The sequence below is a fragment of the Semicossyphus pulcher genome, unplaced genomic scaffold, assembly GCF_022749685.1.
Source record: "Semicossyphus pulcher isolate SPU_LCO1_2020_fin unplaced genomic scaffold, fSemPul1.0.p SCAF_6, whole genome shotgun sequence".
Classification (NCBI taxonomy): Eukaryota; Metazoa; Chordata; class Actinopteri; order Labriformes; family Labridae; genus Semicossyphus; species Semicossyphus pulcher.
The window spans coordinates 4,646,584-4,668,292 of NW_027211737.1; the positions used below are offsets into that span (position 1 = coordinate 4,646,584).

At 41.6% G+C, this 21,709-nt stretch overlaps 1 protein-coding gene across 1 annotated transcript in view; it reads left to right on the plus strand.

The window, feature by feature from the left end:
* The first annotated feature begins 1,212 nt into the window (after positions 1 to 1,212).
* Positions 1,213 to 21,709, plus strand: part of niban2b (niban apoptosis regulator 2b) — a 36,603-nt gene continuing 16,106 nt past the window's right edge. The window contains exons 1-5 of the mRNA XM_069683087.1: positions 1,213 to 1,377; positions 15,499 to 15,629; positions 16,491 to 16,619; positions 17,118 to 17,223; positions 20,961 to 21,128. Coding sequence (XP_069539188.1) covers positions 1,323 to 1,377; positions 15,499 to 15,629; positions 16,491 to 16,619; positions 17,118 to 17,223; positions 20,961 to 21,128 — 589 coding nt within the window. The 5' untranslated portion in view covers positions 1,213 to 1,322. The remainder of the gene's footprint in view (positions 1,378 to 15,498; positions 15,630 to 16,490; positions 16,620 to 17,117; positions 17,224 to 20,960; positions 21,129 to 21,709) is intronic.

Sequence of the window (21,709 nt, forward strand, 5' to 3'; positions counted from 1 at the left end):
GTAAAGAGTTTTGAAAACGTAGTGAGTCATCTTACTGCTCTGACGATCTTTGGTTGGTTGAAATTTCTGGATTTTATGGAAAGAAATTCTCTAATGTCTCTGTTTGTTTGTTTGTTTGTTTGTTTGTCTCTTTGTCACGTGACTGCAGTAAACCACCAGTAAATGACACAAAAACATTTTTAGTAAATGCATCTCTCCACACAGCAGCTAGTGGTGCGTTCAAGGCTGCGCTGAAAAAAAATATTGCTGATATTTTCTTTGACATTGACATTGCGATTTGTACGGTCTATTTAATATAAATAGCTTTCCCTGTCAAAGAACAAACTAGGCAGTAAATTGAGGACAACTATACATTTACTCACCATCAAATGACAACCAGATCATGTCTTCTGTCTTTGTCTGACATATTTTAGGTTTTACAGGTGCCAGATGTAAAAACAATTAGGGAAGGAAGATTTTTGAAATAAATAAATAGAAAAATAAAGAACAGATTTTTTAAAACTTTTGCCTGACCCTAAGCTCCTACAAAGAACTTTAGTATTTTAGACTGAATTAATTTAAATTTAAGTAAAGTTTTGTCATCTGGCAATGTGAGAGATCTGAGAAATAAAATGTACAGAAAGCTAACTGAACTAGTTATATATGAAAATAATCCAAATACTCTCACAGTTGTTTGGGACTTATATTTCTGTGTCAGTGTTATCAGAGTCTTAGACCCATGACTCTTACTTTCAACAAAACCCCCGTAAACAGATATTTCAAAGCTCATGTCTGCCATATTCCCAATGCGACTTCAACAACTCAAATCATCAAATAACAAACCGAAATATCTATTATAAATAAACCCACCAAATAGGCTACCTTTTTAAAGAAACATACAGCATACTAGCAAGAATAAAAAGGTAAACATATAATTTAGTACCTCCTAAGGCACCGTTTATTTTAGGATTGAAAGGTGAACTTAAAGTTATTTTTTAATTCCACAAAACTTGAAACAACTTTTTAAAAAATCCACGTGTATACATTTCCTTACGTGATTTGAACGCACCGCCGCTGAAGTGGGAGTTCCCCTCCTCTAACTAATGAGGGTGTGTCTCTCCGAGAAATAGCAGTCAGTTTGTTAGACAGCCAACTTTTTTCTCCCCTGCCTCCTGTTTCTGAGAGTTTGCAGCCGCCGGGTTCTTCTTCAAACTTCACTCAGTCCAGGTTGATTCTGCGAGGAGCTGAGGGGGCTTTCAGGAGTAACAGGTTTCCTGAGTTAGTCTAAAAGGACCAGTTGTAAACCAGGGGAGTCAATCAGGGACTTCTGAGTTCCATCCACCATGGGGGACGTGATTTCCAGTCACCTGGATGAAGCCAAGCGGGAGATTATCACAGGTGAGCAGCGTTTTCTGGGCGTTTGTTTGCTGCGTGCTGCTTTGGCACATGTGCGTTTTGCGCAGCGGTCCATGACACTTGTGTCAAATATTCAGCGTAATTAAAGACAAATACGTGGAGAGTCGTTTCAAAAGGCTCAGAGGGAGCACTGAAACGTCTAACTGCGTTTTCCCAAGGAAATGTGTCTTACAGGTCGCTTTAATCGCCTGTGATATCAGTGTACGGCTGCAGAGGACAGTGTAACAAGACAGTTTGGGCAGTGGGCAGAAATGATACAACACTGGATGATTAGTCTGATCAATCACCCACCACTGCTCATTATTGTGAGGTGAAACCAGTCTGAGAAAGTTGTATGTAATAGGGATATTTTTGTGTTTATAATCTCCATCTATTCTGAGACAACTTTTGTCCTCGTTTTAGGTCCAGAGTTTCCTTTGAGAATGAGGTAGTCCAGGGGAAACTGTTTTCTTCTGTTTTGGCCTGAAGATGGTCAAATGTGTCTGGCATTAACAAAATACCTGTTATCTGTACTATTTCTACATATTTAGGGTTGTAAACAACCTAAATATACAGAAAGGAGCCTTTAAGAAACCAGATTTCCATCAAACAATGTTTGTGTGACCTGTGTGGTGGCTACTGTGAAGGCATGAGAAGGCCAGCTGTAAATGTTCACATCTTGTTTATTCTTTTTATCATTTGGCCTACAAAATGTTACGTGTTAGACAGTTTAGTTTCCAAATGGTCAGTAACACTTTTGCAAATGTTTTGTTTGTCTGACCAACGTTTCCAAACCAAAGAAAGACAAATTCATAACAAAGAAAACAAGTAATAACCTAATTAAACTTGAATTACTTGTCTGTCAACAAAATCCTTTTGTCTAATTTGGGCTTCCATACTTCAAACCCCCTCCCTTAAGTTTCAGTGTGCATGGTCTCTGATGAAAGGCAGTCAGGTAGCTTGATTTCTATTGAACCGGGTGGAGCTGCCCCATCCAGCCCCACCTTGGTGTTGACATTATCACAGTTCATTAACCAGGGTTGGTCGTTCAGCCTTCAATCTCCCTAAGTGTTAGACATATTTATGAATATTGCAAACAAGGCCTCAGCCTGTGATCTGTTATCCTGATGTGTTTGTACAGTTTGTAACAATCGTCAAACTCTGATAGTGAAAGAACCCTGAACAGATCGAGGCTGCACGTTTGTCAGCTTCAGCTCTTATAGACGAGCGTCTGGCCTGGTTATTCGGCCTGTTAGAACTTGTTCAGTTATAAGTGATGTCAGATCTTAAGCAGAGTCGACTGTAGCAGATAAAGCACAGCACAATGTGTGAACATGATTGCTAATCCTCAGTGTGCATCAAAGGTCTGTGTGAACCTCTTTGTAATCTGACTCAGGATCAGGTCAAAGTTTTAATCTGAACACTTAAATACCTGCAAAACTAACAACGATCAAATCTGCTTCAGTTGCTTTCATGCTTATTGGTAAATGTTTATTTTATTAGGATCACATAAACTAAGATAATGATGATGATGATGATGATGATCAACCTACTTTTAAGTGTACTCGACACTTTTTAAAACATGATGCAATGGACACATTTTGACGGGTGCTACCAAAAAAGTATAATGGTTCGTTCAGACACAAAACTGATGCAAGCACAATTAACGTTGTGTTCAATGTAAAAACACAAATATGCAAGTTAAGGCAGGTGAATTTGTGCAAGTTGTGTTTTTATTTCTAGAAGGAAATTCAAAAGATGCTGTGTCACAAAAGCCAGTCAGCGCTGAGATGTGCAAAAGAAATCTGAACATTTTTAAAGTTGTCTGCTTGTCTCGTCTATGTATTTATGTATGTATGTATTTATCTTAGATTGAAATTGCTGTAATACGCCAGCATTCAGCTGACATGTGACTTGTTAGCTACAGTTGGTGTCCATCAGAGAAATCCTTGTACTGATCCCAGTTAACAGCTCATCAAACTGGGCACTGGTCAGCCTCAAGTAGCTGGAAGCAGCAGGAGAGTTCATCCAGACACAGTTCATGGAGGAAGAGGGGATGTTGGCACCACAGCGTTTAGTTTTCTGATGTATGTTGAAGGGTGAATGTTCGTGGATTACGTTTAACCAAAGCAGATAAGCACAAATGATCCTGTGGTCAAAGTTGCTCAAGAAACACAAGGCGAGAATTTGCTTCTTCTTCTCGTTTGATACATCGGCCAGATGATTGATTACAAACTTCACCAGGCAGGGAATTGTCCTTTGACCCCAAACTCAAGGGCCCCTAAAGGCCCCAAGTTTACTGTGTGGTAATTTAATTATTGGTATAGTAAATTAGCTCTGTTCAGAATATTACAAAGCTGCCATGTGTGCCTGATGGGAGTGTAAATACCACAGGATACTTATTCACTGCACAGAGAATGGGAGGAACTGGCTGCTCAACAGACGCTCAGTTTGGGCCTGTGGTCTGGTGGGTTGACTCGCCCCTCCCCAGCACTTATTGCTTTCTGTACAATTCTGTAAAATGTGACAAGAGGAGCACTTTATCCTATTTCAACTCATCTCCTGCTGGCCTTCATAGACCCTGCAGATCCACTGATCCTGCTGTGTTAGTAATCTAACTTTCCACTGATTGAAGTGTAAGATCACAGACAGCTGACGACCTCTCCAAGAAAGAGAGAGAGTGCTATGTTACAGGCTGAGCGTCATCTTTTTTTCTAATGCGCAGAGTGGCTAATTCAGAACGAAGCACATACACCTTTCAGATGTGGAATCTGAGGAATGCATGGAAACGTGTGTGTGTGTGTGTGTGTGTGTGTGTGTGTGTGTGTGTGTGTGTGTGTGTGTGTGTGTGTGTGTGTGTGTGTGTGTGTGTGTGTGTGTGTGTGTGGCTGCATGGAAACCTCCTCCAGGCCTTGAGCTGCACAGCCAGCGCCACACAGTCTCTGCAGCCAAGACCAGCCCAGTGCTTGGCTCACTTTAAGGGAAGTGCCTGGATTTATCATTAGAGCCCTCCACAGACACACACACACACACACACACACACACACACATTAACTCATTGTATTCACTCCCGCTGCACTGACAAAGTGATAAACTTCTGTGCCAGAGATCAGATCGAGGTGATCATGTTCACAGATGTCGTCATCTCTCAGTGCCATTGTTCTGAGGTGATAATTTATGAGCAGCTGATGAACGGGCCGCACCTTTCTGCTGTCATCTCACTGTAAGTGGAGCTGATAAGAATAACTGCTGGAGTCTCTGAGCTGACTCATCTGTTACCAGTCAGCAGTGTGTTTGACTTACCTCATAACCTCCAGCATGAGGTCAGCTCTGGAGGGAGGCTGGAAATGACCCACATCACATGACCAAACTCTCATTTCCTCTTTGGGAACTCGCATGAACGCACGTGTGTGCTGGAGTGAGGCTTGTGCACGGACACATGGAGAAGCTGTTCTGCAGAAAACATCCCTGTCAAAACAACCAGTCAGAGCCCTTCACCTCTGACAGGATGCAGTTTGATGTTCAGGGAAGAATAAGAGTAACACTTGATTGCTATGGGAACATTTAATGTAATATTTGGATCATATACTTAGAATACATTAATGTTAAATATAGTTTTGTTGTTCAGGAGGTTTGAAGTGTTAAATCATCCCCGATTTATTTAGCGATTTATCTTGGAGGGAGCGTGAAGGGAAACTTGATCAAGTTTTTTTGGTCAAATCTAACAGGGGACCAAAAACTACATGAAATTAATTTTTCTTAAATTAAATGCCGTGTTTTTATATGACAGTAAACCACACAGATATATGAGGGCGATTACCATCATCCAATATAGTGCGATACACTTACCAGTCCCTCCAGGAGTTGCGATTCAGCGAATTAATGAAAAATCAGCCAATCTCCACAACTATTTTGTGACCTTGCAATTTTGGCAGATCTCCTAAACTTTTGCGCAAATTTCCACACGGGCGTCGACGTGTACGTCACCAAATATTGATCTTCATTCGTCTGCAATGTTTATAAACATCGGAGAGTATCATTTACTTTGCCTATAATATCTCCAGGCTAGAGAGAGACAGCTGATCCGTTCTAATGAGACTCCGGTGCGATCGTCTCTCTTTCATGAGCTTCCTGAGCCGACTTCCAACTACAGAGTCTTTAATGAAACTCTATGCAGTGAATCCATCATAACAAATCCAACACTCAATGTCTTCTTGTGATTATTTATCCATGTTGAAAACTGTTAGCCCTTCACTTAGCCACTTCCTGGTAGTGATTTCTGCAGGGATCTGTACCAAGCGAAGATATTTGATACTTTCGTCTGTGTACGATGTGTAGGCCAGAACATCTCTGCAACACATTTAAATTAAAATGGTATTTTAACACATTTCACCCTTAAAAAATATTGCGGCTCCTGCGATTTAAAAATGGCAGTAGCCGATACTGACCTGATAACTTTCAACCAATCAGAGGCTCTGTTACAAACATGAGTGAGTGTTGATCTCCGAGTGTTTGTACAGCGAGATAGTGATCACTCTCTGTTATCAGTGGATTTAAACAAGTGTAACAGCTTAAATGTGATAAATGTGTAGGTTCATCTTTGGGCAGATGGAGAGCATTGGAATAAGCACGTGCAGTGTGAAATTACTATTCCGAGGTAATTTCCTTTAGTTTCATTCAGTCGGACACAGAAAACGACCTGAGGTGATGTCAGCAGACAAACAGCTCGCTCAGCCAATAGATGGCTTAATTGGTGTGTTTGTCGTTGTGCGTTGCTAAGTGCGGCTCATGGTGATCTCATGTTGGGGCTCTCTCTAAATAATATAACTAAGAGTACAGTCTCGACCTGCTCTTTTTGTAAAGCATCATGAGATAACTTTGGTTGTGATTTGGCGCTATACAAACTAAATTCACTGACAGTGGATGTGTTCACAAAAAAGCCTCAAAACACAGCAACATGCATTGCAACTTTTTCTAAAATCGGCAGCAAAATCAGGAATTTGTGGCCCCAACAATCGCAGAAACAGCCTGCAAAATCCTTGAGGGAATGACTTACTAGCCATCACTGATATTCAGAGAAATGTGATGTTATTGGTAACGTATGTAAGTTTAGAAGTATCCCCCGAAAGGAAAAAACAAAGTCTCATGTGTTGATCATTTATTTGCCCACTTTCACAAAGAGCTCCCTCAGTCAGAGTGGTGTTAGCCTGGTCAGTGGGTGAGGGGCCAGGAAACGGGAAATCCTAATGTTTTTCCCTGGCTCTGTTAAATGTTCAGGCTCTATGGTGGGGGTGGGGGGTAGATGGTCTGCTCTCTGTTGAAGGTGAGAGTGCCACACCTCGCCAGGCAGCACACACCCTGCTCAGCACAGAGAGGCTTGTTTTAAACAGGTTCTTATGGTGGAAATACCTACTGCTGGGACCCCACAGTACATACACTAAGGCAGGGGTGCCCAATCCTGCTCCTGGAGAGCTACCTTCCTGCATGTTTTAGGTTTCTCCGTGCTCCACACCTGATTTGAATGTTTTGCTCATTATCAATCCCTTGAGAAGCTTCAGTTGATAACGAGCAGATCATTCAAATCAGCTGTGTTCAAGTACAGAGAAACCTAAAACATGCAGGAAGGTAGCTCTCCAGGAGCAGGATTGGGCACCCCTGCACTGAGGGGTCATGACCACTGGAGCTACATGTGTGTTTGATTACTAATATGTAGTTATGACTTAAGTAATAAATTATACCGCAAAAGATCGAGCCTTTCCCTATAGTATTGTTTTTTCTCAAATGGCTTAAATCTGAAGCCAGTACTGAAGTCTAAAGCTGCAGTTCCTCTCTTGTCCACTTGAGGCTGTCTCCAGCAGTGAGTCAGGCCCCATAGAGCCCCATGTTAAACCAATTACACAGGCACACATCACAATTGCAATGGTCAAATTATTATTTTACTCCCTTTAGCTACAGATGCAAAAGACGTGATGATGTCGAACAAGAGAAGCCAAATGCAGATAGCGCTCTCTGCTGTTTAAAAAATAGTATTGCGATTCATCTCTTCATCTTATCAGTTTGACTCATCACTTCTATGAATCAGTATTTTTACCTAAGTACTGATTTAAAACGAGTAGGGTAAGTTAATTAAACAACAGAACAGACTGGACTACTTCAAAACATAAATCAACAATTTTTGAGAAGGTACTGCAGAGGCCTACTTCTTATCCTCCCCTCTATTAAAGGATGGAGTTTGAGTTTTCCCAACTGGACCTGAACGCATCTCTCCTCCCCTCTCACTAGCTCTTAACTCAGCCCTCCTGTTTTTGCGGTGCATTGACGCACGTTATACAATACAAATCAATGATAAACAGAAAAACATTTGTTATTATTAATTCCTGTGTTTTTGGTTGCTTTAACTGTGTCGTTTTCTGTATCTGGACATCATTGCAAATGAGGGAAACCTGATGATTTTCGAGGCTTAAATAAAGGTTTGAATGAACGAATTTCAATTTGAATCACTAGCCTATATACTTAAGAACAGAGGGTCATTTATGTGGTCCTAAATGGTCCTCATCTGTAGACATGCAGTTTTTAATGATACAGCACAATTTTATCCTTTATTATACATTTATTATAATTATTTCGCGGACCCCCAAGCTATGTTTCACGGACCCCCAGAGGTCAGAGGACCCCACTTTAGGAACCACTGCTTTATTGGACGAACAAACCGTCCAACAAGTCTGACACACAGTTTGTACACTCAGTGAAACTCGACTATTATTGTATTTATATGTTAGCACTGATTAGCAGGTATCTGAGTCTGTGCTCCCCATACCTGCTTGTTAGCTCGTTCACTGTTTCTCATACAAACTACAGTTTTTGTCCACTGCCGTGCACTGAGCTCTCTACATACTGACTGAACATTGTTGATGTGAGCATAAGTGCAACCAATCTAATCTGTAGAGACAGGTAATAATCATATCCTTTATGTGCCTCAGTGTTAGCTTTGCTGATTTGAAATTAATGACAACAGTCATCAGAGTCAGACAAAGATACGTTTTGGATCATCTAAAGATATTTTGACTCTTGGGTCACAAACTGATCAGCCCTGGTGGTCCATTTTCTGAGCCTGGAAAAAGTCTGAAGCATTAAAATGTTTGGCTAACGTGCACTCCTAAAAACTTCTCCAGAGAAATGTTTGAACAGAAACTCCGGCCCTGCCTCTAATTACCTCAGTAAACATGTTTAAATCGAACTAAATCTGCCTTTTTTAAGTGGCCTAGATCCTTGCACAAGCACAGCAGCTGCTCTTGCTTCACTCTGATGGGAACACAGTCTGAATTTATGAGTCAGCCTGTGGGTCTATCTGAGAGGAATGTTTTTGTTAAGGCTCTGTGGAGAGAGAAAGGAGGGGGCGGGGAGGTCCTCCTGTGGCTCCATTAAGTATCAGTCTGCTCTTAACTCTGATCTCTGTGATCAACATGTGCTGGAAGTGTTGAATCCTCGTCGGTGATAAGACGAGCTGCCACGTTACCAAAAGTACCGCAGCGATGCATATCAACACAGCCATCATCATCATTAGAGCTGAAGGCTGGCCTCAGCACTGCAGAGGCTCCCCGGACAATTAGTGTGGTAGTCGACTAGAGCGACACGGAGTCAGCGAGAATCCCAGCAGCAGCTCATACAGCTGCCTGATCGGTTCTACCTCTGAGTCTCACAGATACTCAGTGAAGAGAAGATTTCTGTGAAATGTCTCTCCAGTGTTTAGAACTGTGAAAAACACTAAGTTCTAGTAACAGACTTTGACTGATACCTTTAATGTTCTTAACGTGGAAACATGGAGTCTTTGGGATACTGGAATATTTTTTCCTGCTGTTCTGTACGATGTTTGCTTTGAGCGCTACTGAAGTTGTTTGGAAACTGACACCAGTATTGGAAACACCTCTGATACAGCCTAAAATGTGGTAATGGGTATCAGCAAGCACGCTAGTCAATGCACAATCCGTTTGTATGTCTCAGTAGGTGATTGCAGTCATGCTACGCTGCGGATAAGAAAATAAAACTCTCATTCTTTGGGATCTTTCTGTGTACGAGACTCTTTCTCTTTCCTTGCTTTTATTCAACAGAAGTAGTTCTCAGTAAGTTGTTTGTGAGTGGAGGAACTTCTACATCAGCCCTCAATATAAATATGGTGCAAGACAAGCATGGCACAATCCATCAGTGTTCCTCGACTAATGGTAGGAAAGAAAGACGAGAACTTCACATAAAGACATTCCCAGGTTTTCTGAACAGACTCTTCCCGTTAAGAAATTAATTTAAGAGTCATAATACATCCCTTTTTTGTGATCATACGCTTTGTTGGACCCTCTCTGTTTTTGTTGATTAGGTAAGAAACTGAAGGGATGATGATCTCAGTCAGGAAGTGGATGATCAGTGGAAGCAGTGAAAAGTTTGCTGACATGTACTAATGTAACCAGGACAGTTCAATAAGGGCAGCATTATCTTTGAGTGCATCTCCTGCTGTCTTCAACAGTCTGAAATGAATGAGGTCTTTGATTCCCCTCAGATGTTCGACACAGTCTGCTTGTCATGTGATTACACTGAGTGGCTCCTCTAAAAGAAGCCTGTCAGCCATCATTCGTTTCAAAGCAACCACTTTGTAGCAGCTGCTGTCAGCCTTTCCAGATGGACGACAGTGAAGATCAGGGTTTAGCTGAGTTGCTGCTAGTCTCATATACTAGTAAGTATTGGTATCAAGAACTGATACTAAGATGGTACTGGCTCCTGAGTGGTGAGCAAAGAAATATAAGGCTCCTGGACAAAGTGCTGCTATAGGAATTGATGCAAGTGGAAGCTGTTGAGTACAGAGCCTCACCACAGCGGCCTGGGTTTGATCCCAACATCTGCCTTTTTCTGCATGTCATCCCTTCTATCTCTTCCCCAAACTTCCTGTCTATTGTCAGCTTTCCCTATCAATAAAAGCAAGAATGCCAAAAATAATCTTCAGAAAAAGGAGTTGTTTGATTGTTGAAGTCAGCTATACCAAGGGGTAATCTCTGGAGCAGAGATGCCTTAAACCTGGGCTCATGTTGCTTTCCTGCTGAAACCAGACTTACTCAGCGATAAAGAAGCTAAAGGTTAAAAACTGTTAGTTAGTACACTTTAGTCCTTCCTCGTATCAGTGTCAGGGAGGAGGGAGTGTGTGTGGCATGCACCCTCCCCACAAGCCTTCTCTTGTGTAGTCATAATCATAAGGATCTTAGTGCTGCATGACTAAGATGAGTGTCAAACGTATACAGACAATTGTATTATCACTGTCTGCTGTGAGTCAGTCCTGACTCTGTTTTCTGGTCTAACACCCATGATGCCGTCATCCTGCTGTCCCCGAGCCCCTCCCACCTGAGAATGGGAAGTTAAATGAAAGTGCCCTGATGTTTGAGAGGTGCAGTATCACCAAGGTGAATGTTGGGATACAATTTTGTCGACACAATTTGTCCGGCCTTTTTTATTTAATTTTTTTTTTTGACCTGACCTCCTCAGCCCTTACAAAGCCTCCAGGCCCCTCAGATCTTCTGACACTGGTCTCCTGGCGGTCCTCTGCTCTAATTTTAAACTTTCTCCATCAAGGCCCCTCGACTGTTGAATAGCCTTCCATCCTCGGTCAGGTCTGCCCCCTCTGTTGAATCTTTCAAGGCTCGCCTCAAAACATACATGTACATGCTAGCTTTTGAATCCCTTGGTCCTGAATAGGCCGCCTGTTGTGTTTAAATTGTTGTTGTGTTTCAGTTGTTTAGCTTTTTTTGTATTTTATTTTTTGTATTTTTTTCCTTTTTACTTTGGTCAGCCGCTGCTGTTTTTAAATGTGCTTTATAAATAAATTGACATGACTTGACTTAAACTAACAGCCCCTCCCCCAGGGGGCGATGGAGAGATTTGGGCTTCACTTTTGGGGGAGCTGGCGTGTCATGTGATGAGCACCTACCTTGCAGCGGCAGTTTATAGTGGAAGAGTAAACAACAGAGACCGTGTTTCGGTTCAATAAGTGACCATGTTAACTGGCGACATTCAGCCGAATGTGTCTCTGTGGTTGTCATAGTTACAGCAGCTGTTGAAAAGAGAATAAGTAGCTGTTCTCGTGAACACCTCTTTGTTGTTTTTCATTACGAGCTCAAAAAATACTTCTCTGTTACGTCTTTGAAGTGTTGTAACTTGTATCTGCAAACATGTCACGTAGGCTGCTAACGATCGGTCGCGTTTTGCGCTAAAACGGAAAGACAGCAAGTCACTCGTTACACCAAAACATAGTTTGTGGTTTGTGTTCATTTCAGACTGTTTTTCAAAATTTGAATCCTTAAATGCTGTGGCTGCTGCGTCACTTTGAGTACAATGATGCAGCTAAAAAACACGAGTGCATTTAAGTGACAGACAATTACGTGCCCTATGTCTTTTTCAGAGAGTGCTACATGCAGATTTCATACAAGAGCATGAAGGGAAGGGTGTCTAATAGGAGAGATCATGTCATAGATGTCATGTCAGCTGATTTGTTGACCTCTCTGACACAGAAGTAGCTCTTTACTCTCCTTGGTTGACGCCTTGTATGTGTCATGAAGTGTGATACTTTCTCTGTAGGAGAGAGCTGAGCAGGAGGCGACTGACTCGTACTGATGAGACGTGGAAGAGAAGCTGCTCACTCTCTTTGTTTGAACTGTGATGATTAAGGCGAACTATCATGAATAAACATCCTGGTGACCAATGATCTGTGGCTCATTTCACCTATTTTCATCCAGCATTATAAAAATGTTGTCCTGGAGTGACTCTCTGAACGTTTCCAGGAGCTCTATTTGCCTTTTAGCTACAAGTCAGAATTCCTAATGCACAAAGAAGAAACGTGACACATTCTCTGGGTGATTTCCCTTTTTATTTCTAGACTTACTCATGATTTTATGTGGCTTCCTCTCTAATGTCTTTACCAGAGTGATTCATTATACTTCTTCATTAAAACTTACAGCATTTCATAACCACTACGCAGAGCAGAAGGGATCAGTCACTAACCCCCCCAATGTGGTCCTAACTGTTGGACGTGTTACCAACTACATCCATGTGAAATTCTATTCTGTTAATTACTACTGCTGCAGGCTACCAAACCTTTTTATTTCAAGTAGTATAAAATACGGAAGAGGTATGTTGTAACTTTTGTTCCTCTTGGATATTTTATGTTGGAAAGATTCGAGAAGAATTATTGATTCATCCAATTAAAGCCGTATGGCTCGTTAGACAATTCTTTCCTTCCTTCAGTCTAATTTGATCCAGCTTCAACCACAGAAGCAGACCATTCCCAGAATTCCCAAGTAAGTGATGTCTGTATTTTAGCTAAAAGCATCTGCAGCTCTGAGCTGATCTACATTATAGGTTTTAAGGGAATTGTACTGACGCAACATCGGCTCTACATCCTTTGTTTACTGAAACCATAGAGTGTATACGTACACACCAAGGTGTTACCCATTGGTTTATGTACCACCCTTTAGAAGCCTTGAGTTTGGCATTTTGGGTGCCACCAAATTTGGATAAAAAGGGTGGGGCTGTTTTACAGCCGAATGCTGAACAGGACATTTTTATGGTGAAGGCATCACAGCTTGTTGATTTTTCCAATGGGTTTAGGGTCAATCACTAAATTCTGGCCTTCTTTCATACAACATGATGTCTACTTCGTAAATTATGCTCCAATTTAGTGTAGCCTCCATTAGATGACAAAGCCAGTTATGATTTAGGGCGGGGCTACCTGTGATTGATAAGTTGCAACCACGGCTACCTTTCAACCTGGATAGAGATGTAACTCTGTGACTACCTGATCATCCAAATAAGGTCAGTTCTGCTCCCGAAAAAAACCAAGCTGGCGACAGATACCATGCCAAACTCGAGTCTTCAAAAAGGAAGTCCACGTATAATCGGTTGAGGACCTGGTGACCACATCCTCCTCTCACAGTCTGTGGTTAGGAGGCTTTGTTTTACAATTGTCCTGCTTTGCACCAGATACACTGTTGTATCACTCAGTCATGTAGACCTACAGTTTAAATTGGGTGCAAAAATACATACATGATTTATAATAGTTTGTCTATTGCATGGCAGGCTGAGTAAATAAGCAAATGAAAATGTAATTATATTAGTCCAAATGATTTAAGATGGACGGCTGTTTGTGTTTTAAATTCAGGAGAGTGAACAAAGCACTTTGTTGTATTCTCGTAGTTAAACACAGTTTTGACTGCTGCAGCTAATTTCTCTTATTAGCCTAACTACATTAGAGTCTTGGCAGCGTGACTGTTGCACATGTGTAAATAGTGATGTTATTGCTGAAACTGTTTAATTGTTCAGCCCTAATTTGGTGACAGCAGCCTGGCACTACTCTGACGCTGCATGAAGTTCAGTCTTTAGCCCCGGTGATGTGGGAAATGAATGTGAACTTTTTCATGAAAGCATGAAACTTGGTGTACCAGTTTACTTTCTGCCATAAGTGAATTTTAGTTTTGCATCTTATCTCTTGACTAAAGATGATTCAAGAAAGGTGATGTCTTTCCCAACCTTTGATGATCAGGGGTTACAATCATACCAGACACGACATTGTATAATGTGCAGAGGAAAAGATAATGGTGAATTCAGTCATGTGAGAAGGAAAACTTAGCATAACCCTGACATAGAGACCAAGTCAAAGGATTATCTTAGCGCTCTGTGTTGTCCACCAGAGAGGAAAAAGTATATTTACAAACTCAGTATTGTCAGCTATCATCTCTAATAAGAGAGGCCTCTAGTCACTGACAGTTATTTACTGTCTTTATAACACTGACCCGATTTAAACAGGCAATAAACTCATATCAACCATAGTGTGCATCTTCCACAATAGGCTTATAGAAGAACTGAATAGGGTTGGCCATTTCAAGCAAAAGTACTTTTCGATAATCCCTGGTAACTATTCGAATATCTTTAGATTTTTCTGAATCTCACAGCACCTGGCACCAATACCTTCTTCTTCTCTTCGCTTTCAGAAGTGTTACAGCCACCGTCTGGTGGTAGTTTAGAGGAGATAAGATTCACATGTACTTTAATTTGTTTTAAATTAATGACTATTTGAATATTTAAAAATAATGACCCATCCCTAATTGATAGCTGTATCCTTGAAGAGCAAGAGGCTTAGGAGTCTCCATTGTACAGGTGTGCACGAGATTAAGCCAACCTGACCTGTAGCAAAAGGCAGTAATGTCGCCTCACTGCGTTTTACTTTCACCTTAATAAGAGAACAACTCACAGGACCTGAACCATCACAAAACAAAGATTCGAGTGACGTGGCCATGAGACCGATACGACCTACCTCTTTTGATTTACACTCCTGATTAAATTATATTCTACATCCGAGAAAAACGTTATTAAAAGTCAACCAAGGCTCAGATCTAATAATTTTAACCACCTCATCAGGTGTTTTATACTCCCTTTAAGGGATGTGGAAACATCTTAAGAGTCATTGTATGTGTGGATCTTTTCTGACTCACATTAATAAGACCCTGTTTACAGTGCACGATGACACAGACTACTGTACAGCAGACCCTGAAGCTGAGCTCATTGTTTCAAACACAATGTGAAACACAGTGAGCTTTACAGTCATCACACGCATACACATTTACTGTTTGAATATCAACAAGACTAGGTCAAAACCTCGTATGTGGCTGACCGCGTCAGGTCAATGTGCGCTTTCATGGGCAATGTGTTACAATGACTGTCCTTATGAGGCCGATGACAACGTGTTTGAAAGCAGGTCGTAGGTGAGGACAGCGGACGACCAGCGGAGGAGCAGCCCCGCCTACTCCACAAACAAAGTATCCAGAGCGATATAGACAGAGAGTCGCGTCAGTGGAGGTCCAGTCATGATCCGCCATTGCGATGTCGCAACTCTCTCTCTCTACAGCTCTGAAAGTACTGTCACTCACTCAGCCACTCAGTCACTCAGTCAGTCACTCAGTTAGTCACATACAGACCGCGGTGGCCAGCCAAAAATATAGATATATATATATAGGTCATTTAAGTATAAAATACTAAACAGTGAATCTACTGTCCTAACTGTGTGTGTGTTTTTGTGTGTCTGTGCGTGTGTTCCAGCTCGGACCGGGGAGGTGACGGGGGAGTTTGGGCGTCTCTATGAGCAGCAGTATGCAGTGGCTCTCTTTAACAAAGTTCGCTTTGACATAGAAGGAGGAGGTGGCCCGCAACCCCAGCTGCTGCACCGCAAGGTAAATCATCCCCTCATACCACTCTGCAGGACTCTGAGCACAGAGACCAAACTCTGGATTAACCTGAGAAGAAGTCTGCAAACAGTTTGCAGAATGTTTTCCTAACTTTAAAGTGATTACGGCAAAACCACTAACTCTCTAAGCATTATGTTTTCTGGAGTTGTCTCTACATCCATAAGTCATATAATATCTTAGAAAAGCCTCAAGAAAGTTTTCTCAAGTTTGGCGCAGATGTCCACATGCAGGCTACCCAAGGATAAACTGATCAAACTTTAGAGCTCAAAGGTCACTCTGACCCCACAAAAATGTTGAGCGATAACTCAGGAATCCTCATGTTGATTAGTCCTGCACGATAAGAGAAAAATGTGTGCAATAACATTGTTCAATATTGCAATGAGAAATACTCTCTATCAACAGATATCTGCATATGACTGAAGAGGACATGTGACCATATTTCACATTGTTTCCGATAGTGAAGTTGTGACACTGACCAGTGGTGTTTGGTTTGAGACTGTGGCAATAATTTAACTTAATTATTCAATATTGCAACCTCATATCTCATCATCAAGTACTGTCTAAAAATTCCAAGTATCCCGGAATCACTTACTTGGCCGTGGCCTGGTTTAAGAGGAATGCACTCGTCTCTCTTGAGTTAAACGAATGTAACTGGATGTCTTTAGATGAAGTGACAGCTGCTTATGGACTGATTTCAGATGTGGGTTTTCATAAAATGCATACTGAAGCTGGTCTTTTCCCTGCTACCGTAGCTTGAAAAAAATGCTCTTGCAGTGTGCAAATAGAAATGTGTCTTTTTCCTCTGTGGTGTATAAAGTTTGAGCTGAAGTATGTTTTCGTTCACAGATTCCTCTGGAGAACAAGTCCATCTTCTCCGGCTTTCTCTTTCAGTACCTGGAGGAAAACAAGAAATGGAGGAACCGTTTCCTCTTCGTTCCCGACTCCTACAACATCAACTTTTACGACAACAAAGCGGTGAGCTTCTGAACAGTCTGTATTACATGATGCTGGTGTGATTCTCTGATGTTAAAGTCGAGCTGAAACGGCATTTCGAGAGTATCTAGCTTCCGTATCGTGACGTATTTCCGAGTGAAACAGGATGTGCAGGCGGGACATATCATTAGAGGGATTTGATTTGATCGTTGAGAAGTGGGCGCAGACAGACGTTCTCCACAGCGCAGTAGCTAGCTAACTGACCGAGCGTTCTTGGTGCTCTGCGGCTAAATGTTGCAGATTGATTGGTTGAAATTGTTTGGTGCTAACTTACATAAGCACGCGTGAAATTGAGTTTTACCGGAAGAAAAAATGATCGGATTTTGATATAAGAATAAGAAGAAATGCATTTTCTGTATTTATTTTGGCCTATATTGTCAAATAGATGCACAATATTACCGGGGATGTGATCTAAAAGGATTAAAATGACATTTTTCATTTCACCTCGACTTTATCTCTGCTCCCTGTCTGAACCTCCAGGCACACGACAGACGCCTCAATCCCAAAGGAATCATCAACTGTGCTGGGTACAAAGTTTTGACGACCATGGACCAATACCTGGATCTGATCAGCAACAGCCTGCCAGGTGAGGAGGAGGGGGGGAATAGTTGTGTTCCTATCAGGATGCAAAAGCTTCTAATCATATTAATCAGCCATGAGACAATCAAAGTAAACCGGGATATTAAACATGTATTCATGAGGGTGAGAGAAAGCTTCATAAGTTTGTCGGACTAACACTCAGGCGTGGTGAGGAGATATGGAGAAGTTTGAGTTTGGGATTTTAGTGTGAGCTTAAACACGGAGGACGTGATGCATGTAAAGAAAAGAAGACCTCCGGTGTTTGTTGGGCAGAGACGCCCTCGGCGAGGCAGCTGCTCACCTAAATGTCACAGTTAATCCTTTAAACATATCGGCAAACTGGATGTGTGTGAACCTGCCAGAGACTGCTGCAGCTGTAGATCATGACTGTGGGATTACAAACATTCACACAGGAAATCTGTGATAAGTTAGAAAACAACTTGCATATCAAAGTGATCCTTGAATGCAGTTTCCAAAATCTGACATATCCAACATAACATCTTCGTTTGTGTTGATGATGCTTTGCTACCATTCATCATTACCCTCCTGATGATTATTCGTACACTGACACTCTACACTCACTATAATATGGAGGTTCTAAAGAAGAGAATCAGCCCCGGGGCAGGTTGACAAATAAACCTCTGTGTTGCCCTGTGCTCGTCCGCTGCTGGCGTGGCTGCAGAAAACATCTGATGTGTTTGGCTGCCTGGTTCCGACCAACACGTCGTAACAGAGCCTCACAAATCACCACAAAATTAAAGATTTATTGTGCATAACTTTCTCTACATGAAACATGTCTTCTTTACGAGCAGTTTATATGTCAGCAATGTCAAGTTTTTTGTCTCTAATGATATGATATGATATGCAGTCCCTCCAGCAAGTTGTGAAATTGTGAATTCACGCATCTTTAGCCCCCACAACTTTTGGCAACCTTTTGACCACTCTCCTAACTTTTTGTCATATTTGACCAATCAACCTATTTCCCCCACATTCGACGTGTACATCACCAAATATTGATCTTCATTGGTCTGCAATGTTACATCGGAGAGTATCGTTTACTTTGCCTATAATATCTCCAGAACGCTGCAGGCTAGACAGACAGCTGATCCGTTCTAATGAGGCTCCGGCGCGATCGTCTCTCTTTCATGAGCTTCCTGATCCGACTTCAAACTACAGAGTCTTTAATGAGACTAACTGTTAGCCGTTCACTTAGCCGCCTACTGCTGCCTTTAACTTTCCACCAATCAGAGGCTCTGTTACAAACGTGAGTGAGTGTTGATCTCCGAGTGTCAGTGAGATAGTGATCACTGTCTGTTATCAGTGGTTTTAAACAAGCATAACAGCTTAAATGTGATGAATAATGTGCAGATTCTTCTGTGGGCAGATGGAGAACATTGAAATAGGCACGTTCAGTGTGAAATTACTATTTTCAAAAGTCTGCTGTGAAGTCGGGCGTTTTAGGCTGCAACAATCACAGAAAATCTGTGAAATCCTGGAGGGACTGGTTATAACGTTTAACTGAGGTTTTATTTCTGGTTCTGAGTATGACTGGATCTGGAAGCAGTGTTTCCTCCAGGATTTTTTTCAGCAGCGGGGGTAAAGGATTTTGTTGTACATGCGCACATATCAAAACTATTGCTGTCATCTAATTATTTAAAGGCTTTGTAATTAATTGATAACAATTAATCGCATATATCAATGATTTCTGTGAGAAGCACATCACATGTAGACTTACTCAGTCTGGATTACCCTCTTTCTAGATGGTTCACACTTATATTGTATCTCTCTTCTTCACCATATTAAGTTTTAATTCACAATCTACTTTAATCTGATCTCTTTGCTTTGCTTCAGTCCCCCAACCCTCCTACACCTCTGCTCTCTGCACAGCTGCTTGCCCCGCCCCCTCTTCCTGTCTGTCTCTCTGTCTGCTGTGTTGACCGTCTTCATCAGCAGTCTGTTTAATTAAGTCACTAAAGTTAAATATTTTCTCTCACAATTCAGTTCTCACAGCACGTGAGCCGGACTCTCTTTTGCCGTTAGAAGACTGTGTGAGGAGTAAACTGGTCCCGCTGTTGTTTATTTGGTTGCCATGACTTCATGTGTGATTGACGTCCTGTGACTCTTGTCACTGTTTCAGGACTCTTCCCCAGCGAGTAGAGAGGGCTTCAGGACACGTTATAGAAATGTGAAGCAGCGGCGGCAATAATTCTGTGGAAGCCGGCCGCCACACAAATTCTGTTTAACTCTTAACTCTGTTTAATTCTGTAAACTTAATTATCTCTTATGTGCAGAACAAAAACAGTACAGTTTTTTTAATATCCCTCTGACTCATCTCAGCTGTTACACAATTCTGTAACATCCCCAACATGCTATTTGACGTGTTCATTATCAATCAATCAATCAAATTTTATTTGTATAGCGCCAAATCATAACCAGGGTTATCTCGAGACACTTTACAGAAAGAGCAGGTCTAGACCGACTCTTTGTTAAGTTATTTAAAGAGAGGCCCAACATGAATCCACCATGAGTAGCACTTAGCAATTCGGCACATTGGCAGAAAAACTTCCTTTTAACAGGCAGAAACCTCGAGCAGAACCAGACTCATGTTGAACAGCCATCTGCCTCGACTGGATGGGCCGAACATGGGATAGAAGGAGATGCAGGATAGAGACAGGCAAAGAGAGCAACAACAACATATGTTCTTGTTACCACAACAACATATGTCCTTGTTACATGGACAACAACAGACACATACTTATGGTTACAATGCCAATAATAGTGGTAGACTAGGGTGAAGATTAGCAAAATAAATAAATAAATAAATAAATTAGCGAGAGAAGCAGAGTAATGATAAAGGCTGAGGTAATCGTAATTGTAACAGTTGAAGTCAACAGGTCTACTATTAGCATTAGCAGCAACAATAATGATACTATGGGGAAGGCTGATGTTAGTAGTTGTTGCAGTCGAGCAGGTCCACAGCAGCAGGTGGTCTGCAGCAACGATCCTCAGGAACCTTCAAGACAAGGGAGCACAAGAACTCCCGGGAAGATATGTGGTTAGTAATGTTAATGGGACCAGAAGATACAGAGTTTAGTTTGGAAGCACAACGCGGTATTTTTCTCTCTGGTTCCAGGCTGTATAGACTTATTTCAAGATGATTACAACACCATTGTATGTTACATTTCAGCACATATTCCTTCATGTTAAACAAGTAATCGTTAACTATTTTCTTTATTTTAAGAGCAACATTTTAACTAAGATGTGCTAACCTTTACATAAAGTGTCATTTCAAGATGAGGAGGAAAAATGGAAACTGATTCTTAGAGGTGTTTCTGTTGTACTCTGGACAGACTAGTTTATCTTGTTTATTGACAACATGTCTGCTGGTTGTTTAACACAATATTTTACTTGTTTTAAAACTTCTTGGTCAGTGACATGTTCTTGTTCTGTTGGCTGAATAAATGATCATTTTACTAGTTTTATGTAACCATGTTCCAATTTTATTGTTTTATTTTTTTAAGAGTTGATGTTTGCATTTTGTTTAAATGATTGGATCTGTTTGCTGCTGTTGGCTTTACATCCTGCATCAATAATGATGAACCTGATGGAGAACTAATTAACCTTTTTAAAATCCCATAATAGATGCTGCCACCATGAGATCTGTATGATGCTGTGTGTTTTATAAGACATGCAGGTTCCGGCTATCTGCTCGGTGTGTTTATGTTGTGTTCATGTTTTTTCCAGGCGTGAAAGCCAAGGTGGGAAGTTCCCCCTTCCTGAAGTGTGCGACCCAGTTCCCCCTGATCCTCTGGCACCCGTTTGCCCGCCACTACTACTTCTGCGCGGCGACGGAGAAGGAGCAGCAGAAGTGGCACGCTGTCCTGCAGGACTGTGTCCGACACAGCAACGATGGTGAGTCCGCTTGACACACGTCCCTGTACAAACATAATATCTGTATATGATGATGGATGTAATGCATAAACGCAGATAAAGATGGACACATTGTGCATTTACGCGATAAGAGCCTCCCATGATGCTCTGGGGCAGGTTTGTGTGATAAATGTTGTTTTGGGTCCTTTGATTTAGTCTGTGGCTGTCGGCGGCTACAAGCTGAAGGGAGGGGCTTAAAGACTCCCCCAGGTCGCCTCTAAAGCGGCCCAAGAGTGGCAGTTTGCTCTCTGTTCACTGGCCACAGAGACATTTGTGGACAAACAGAGATGCAGTGGCAGAATCAGCGCCCTGACCCTTGTTTTGTGCCTTCAGGATTCTGTAATCAGCACAAACGGTGAATATTTTTGATGCCTGATATGTTTTGCAGTTGGAAATGAAAGAATGACCTTTCTACACAGTTCATTAAACAATACCTGATGATGCAACAGATCAAGTCTTTAGCAAGTCTCATCTCGTCTGTGTTTCATCCACTCAGAGCAGGATTTCTTTCATTGTGGGAATGTATAATCCAAGCTCTTTAATGAGCCCCACTCCAGCATGAA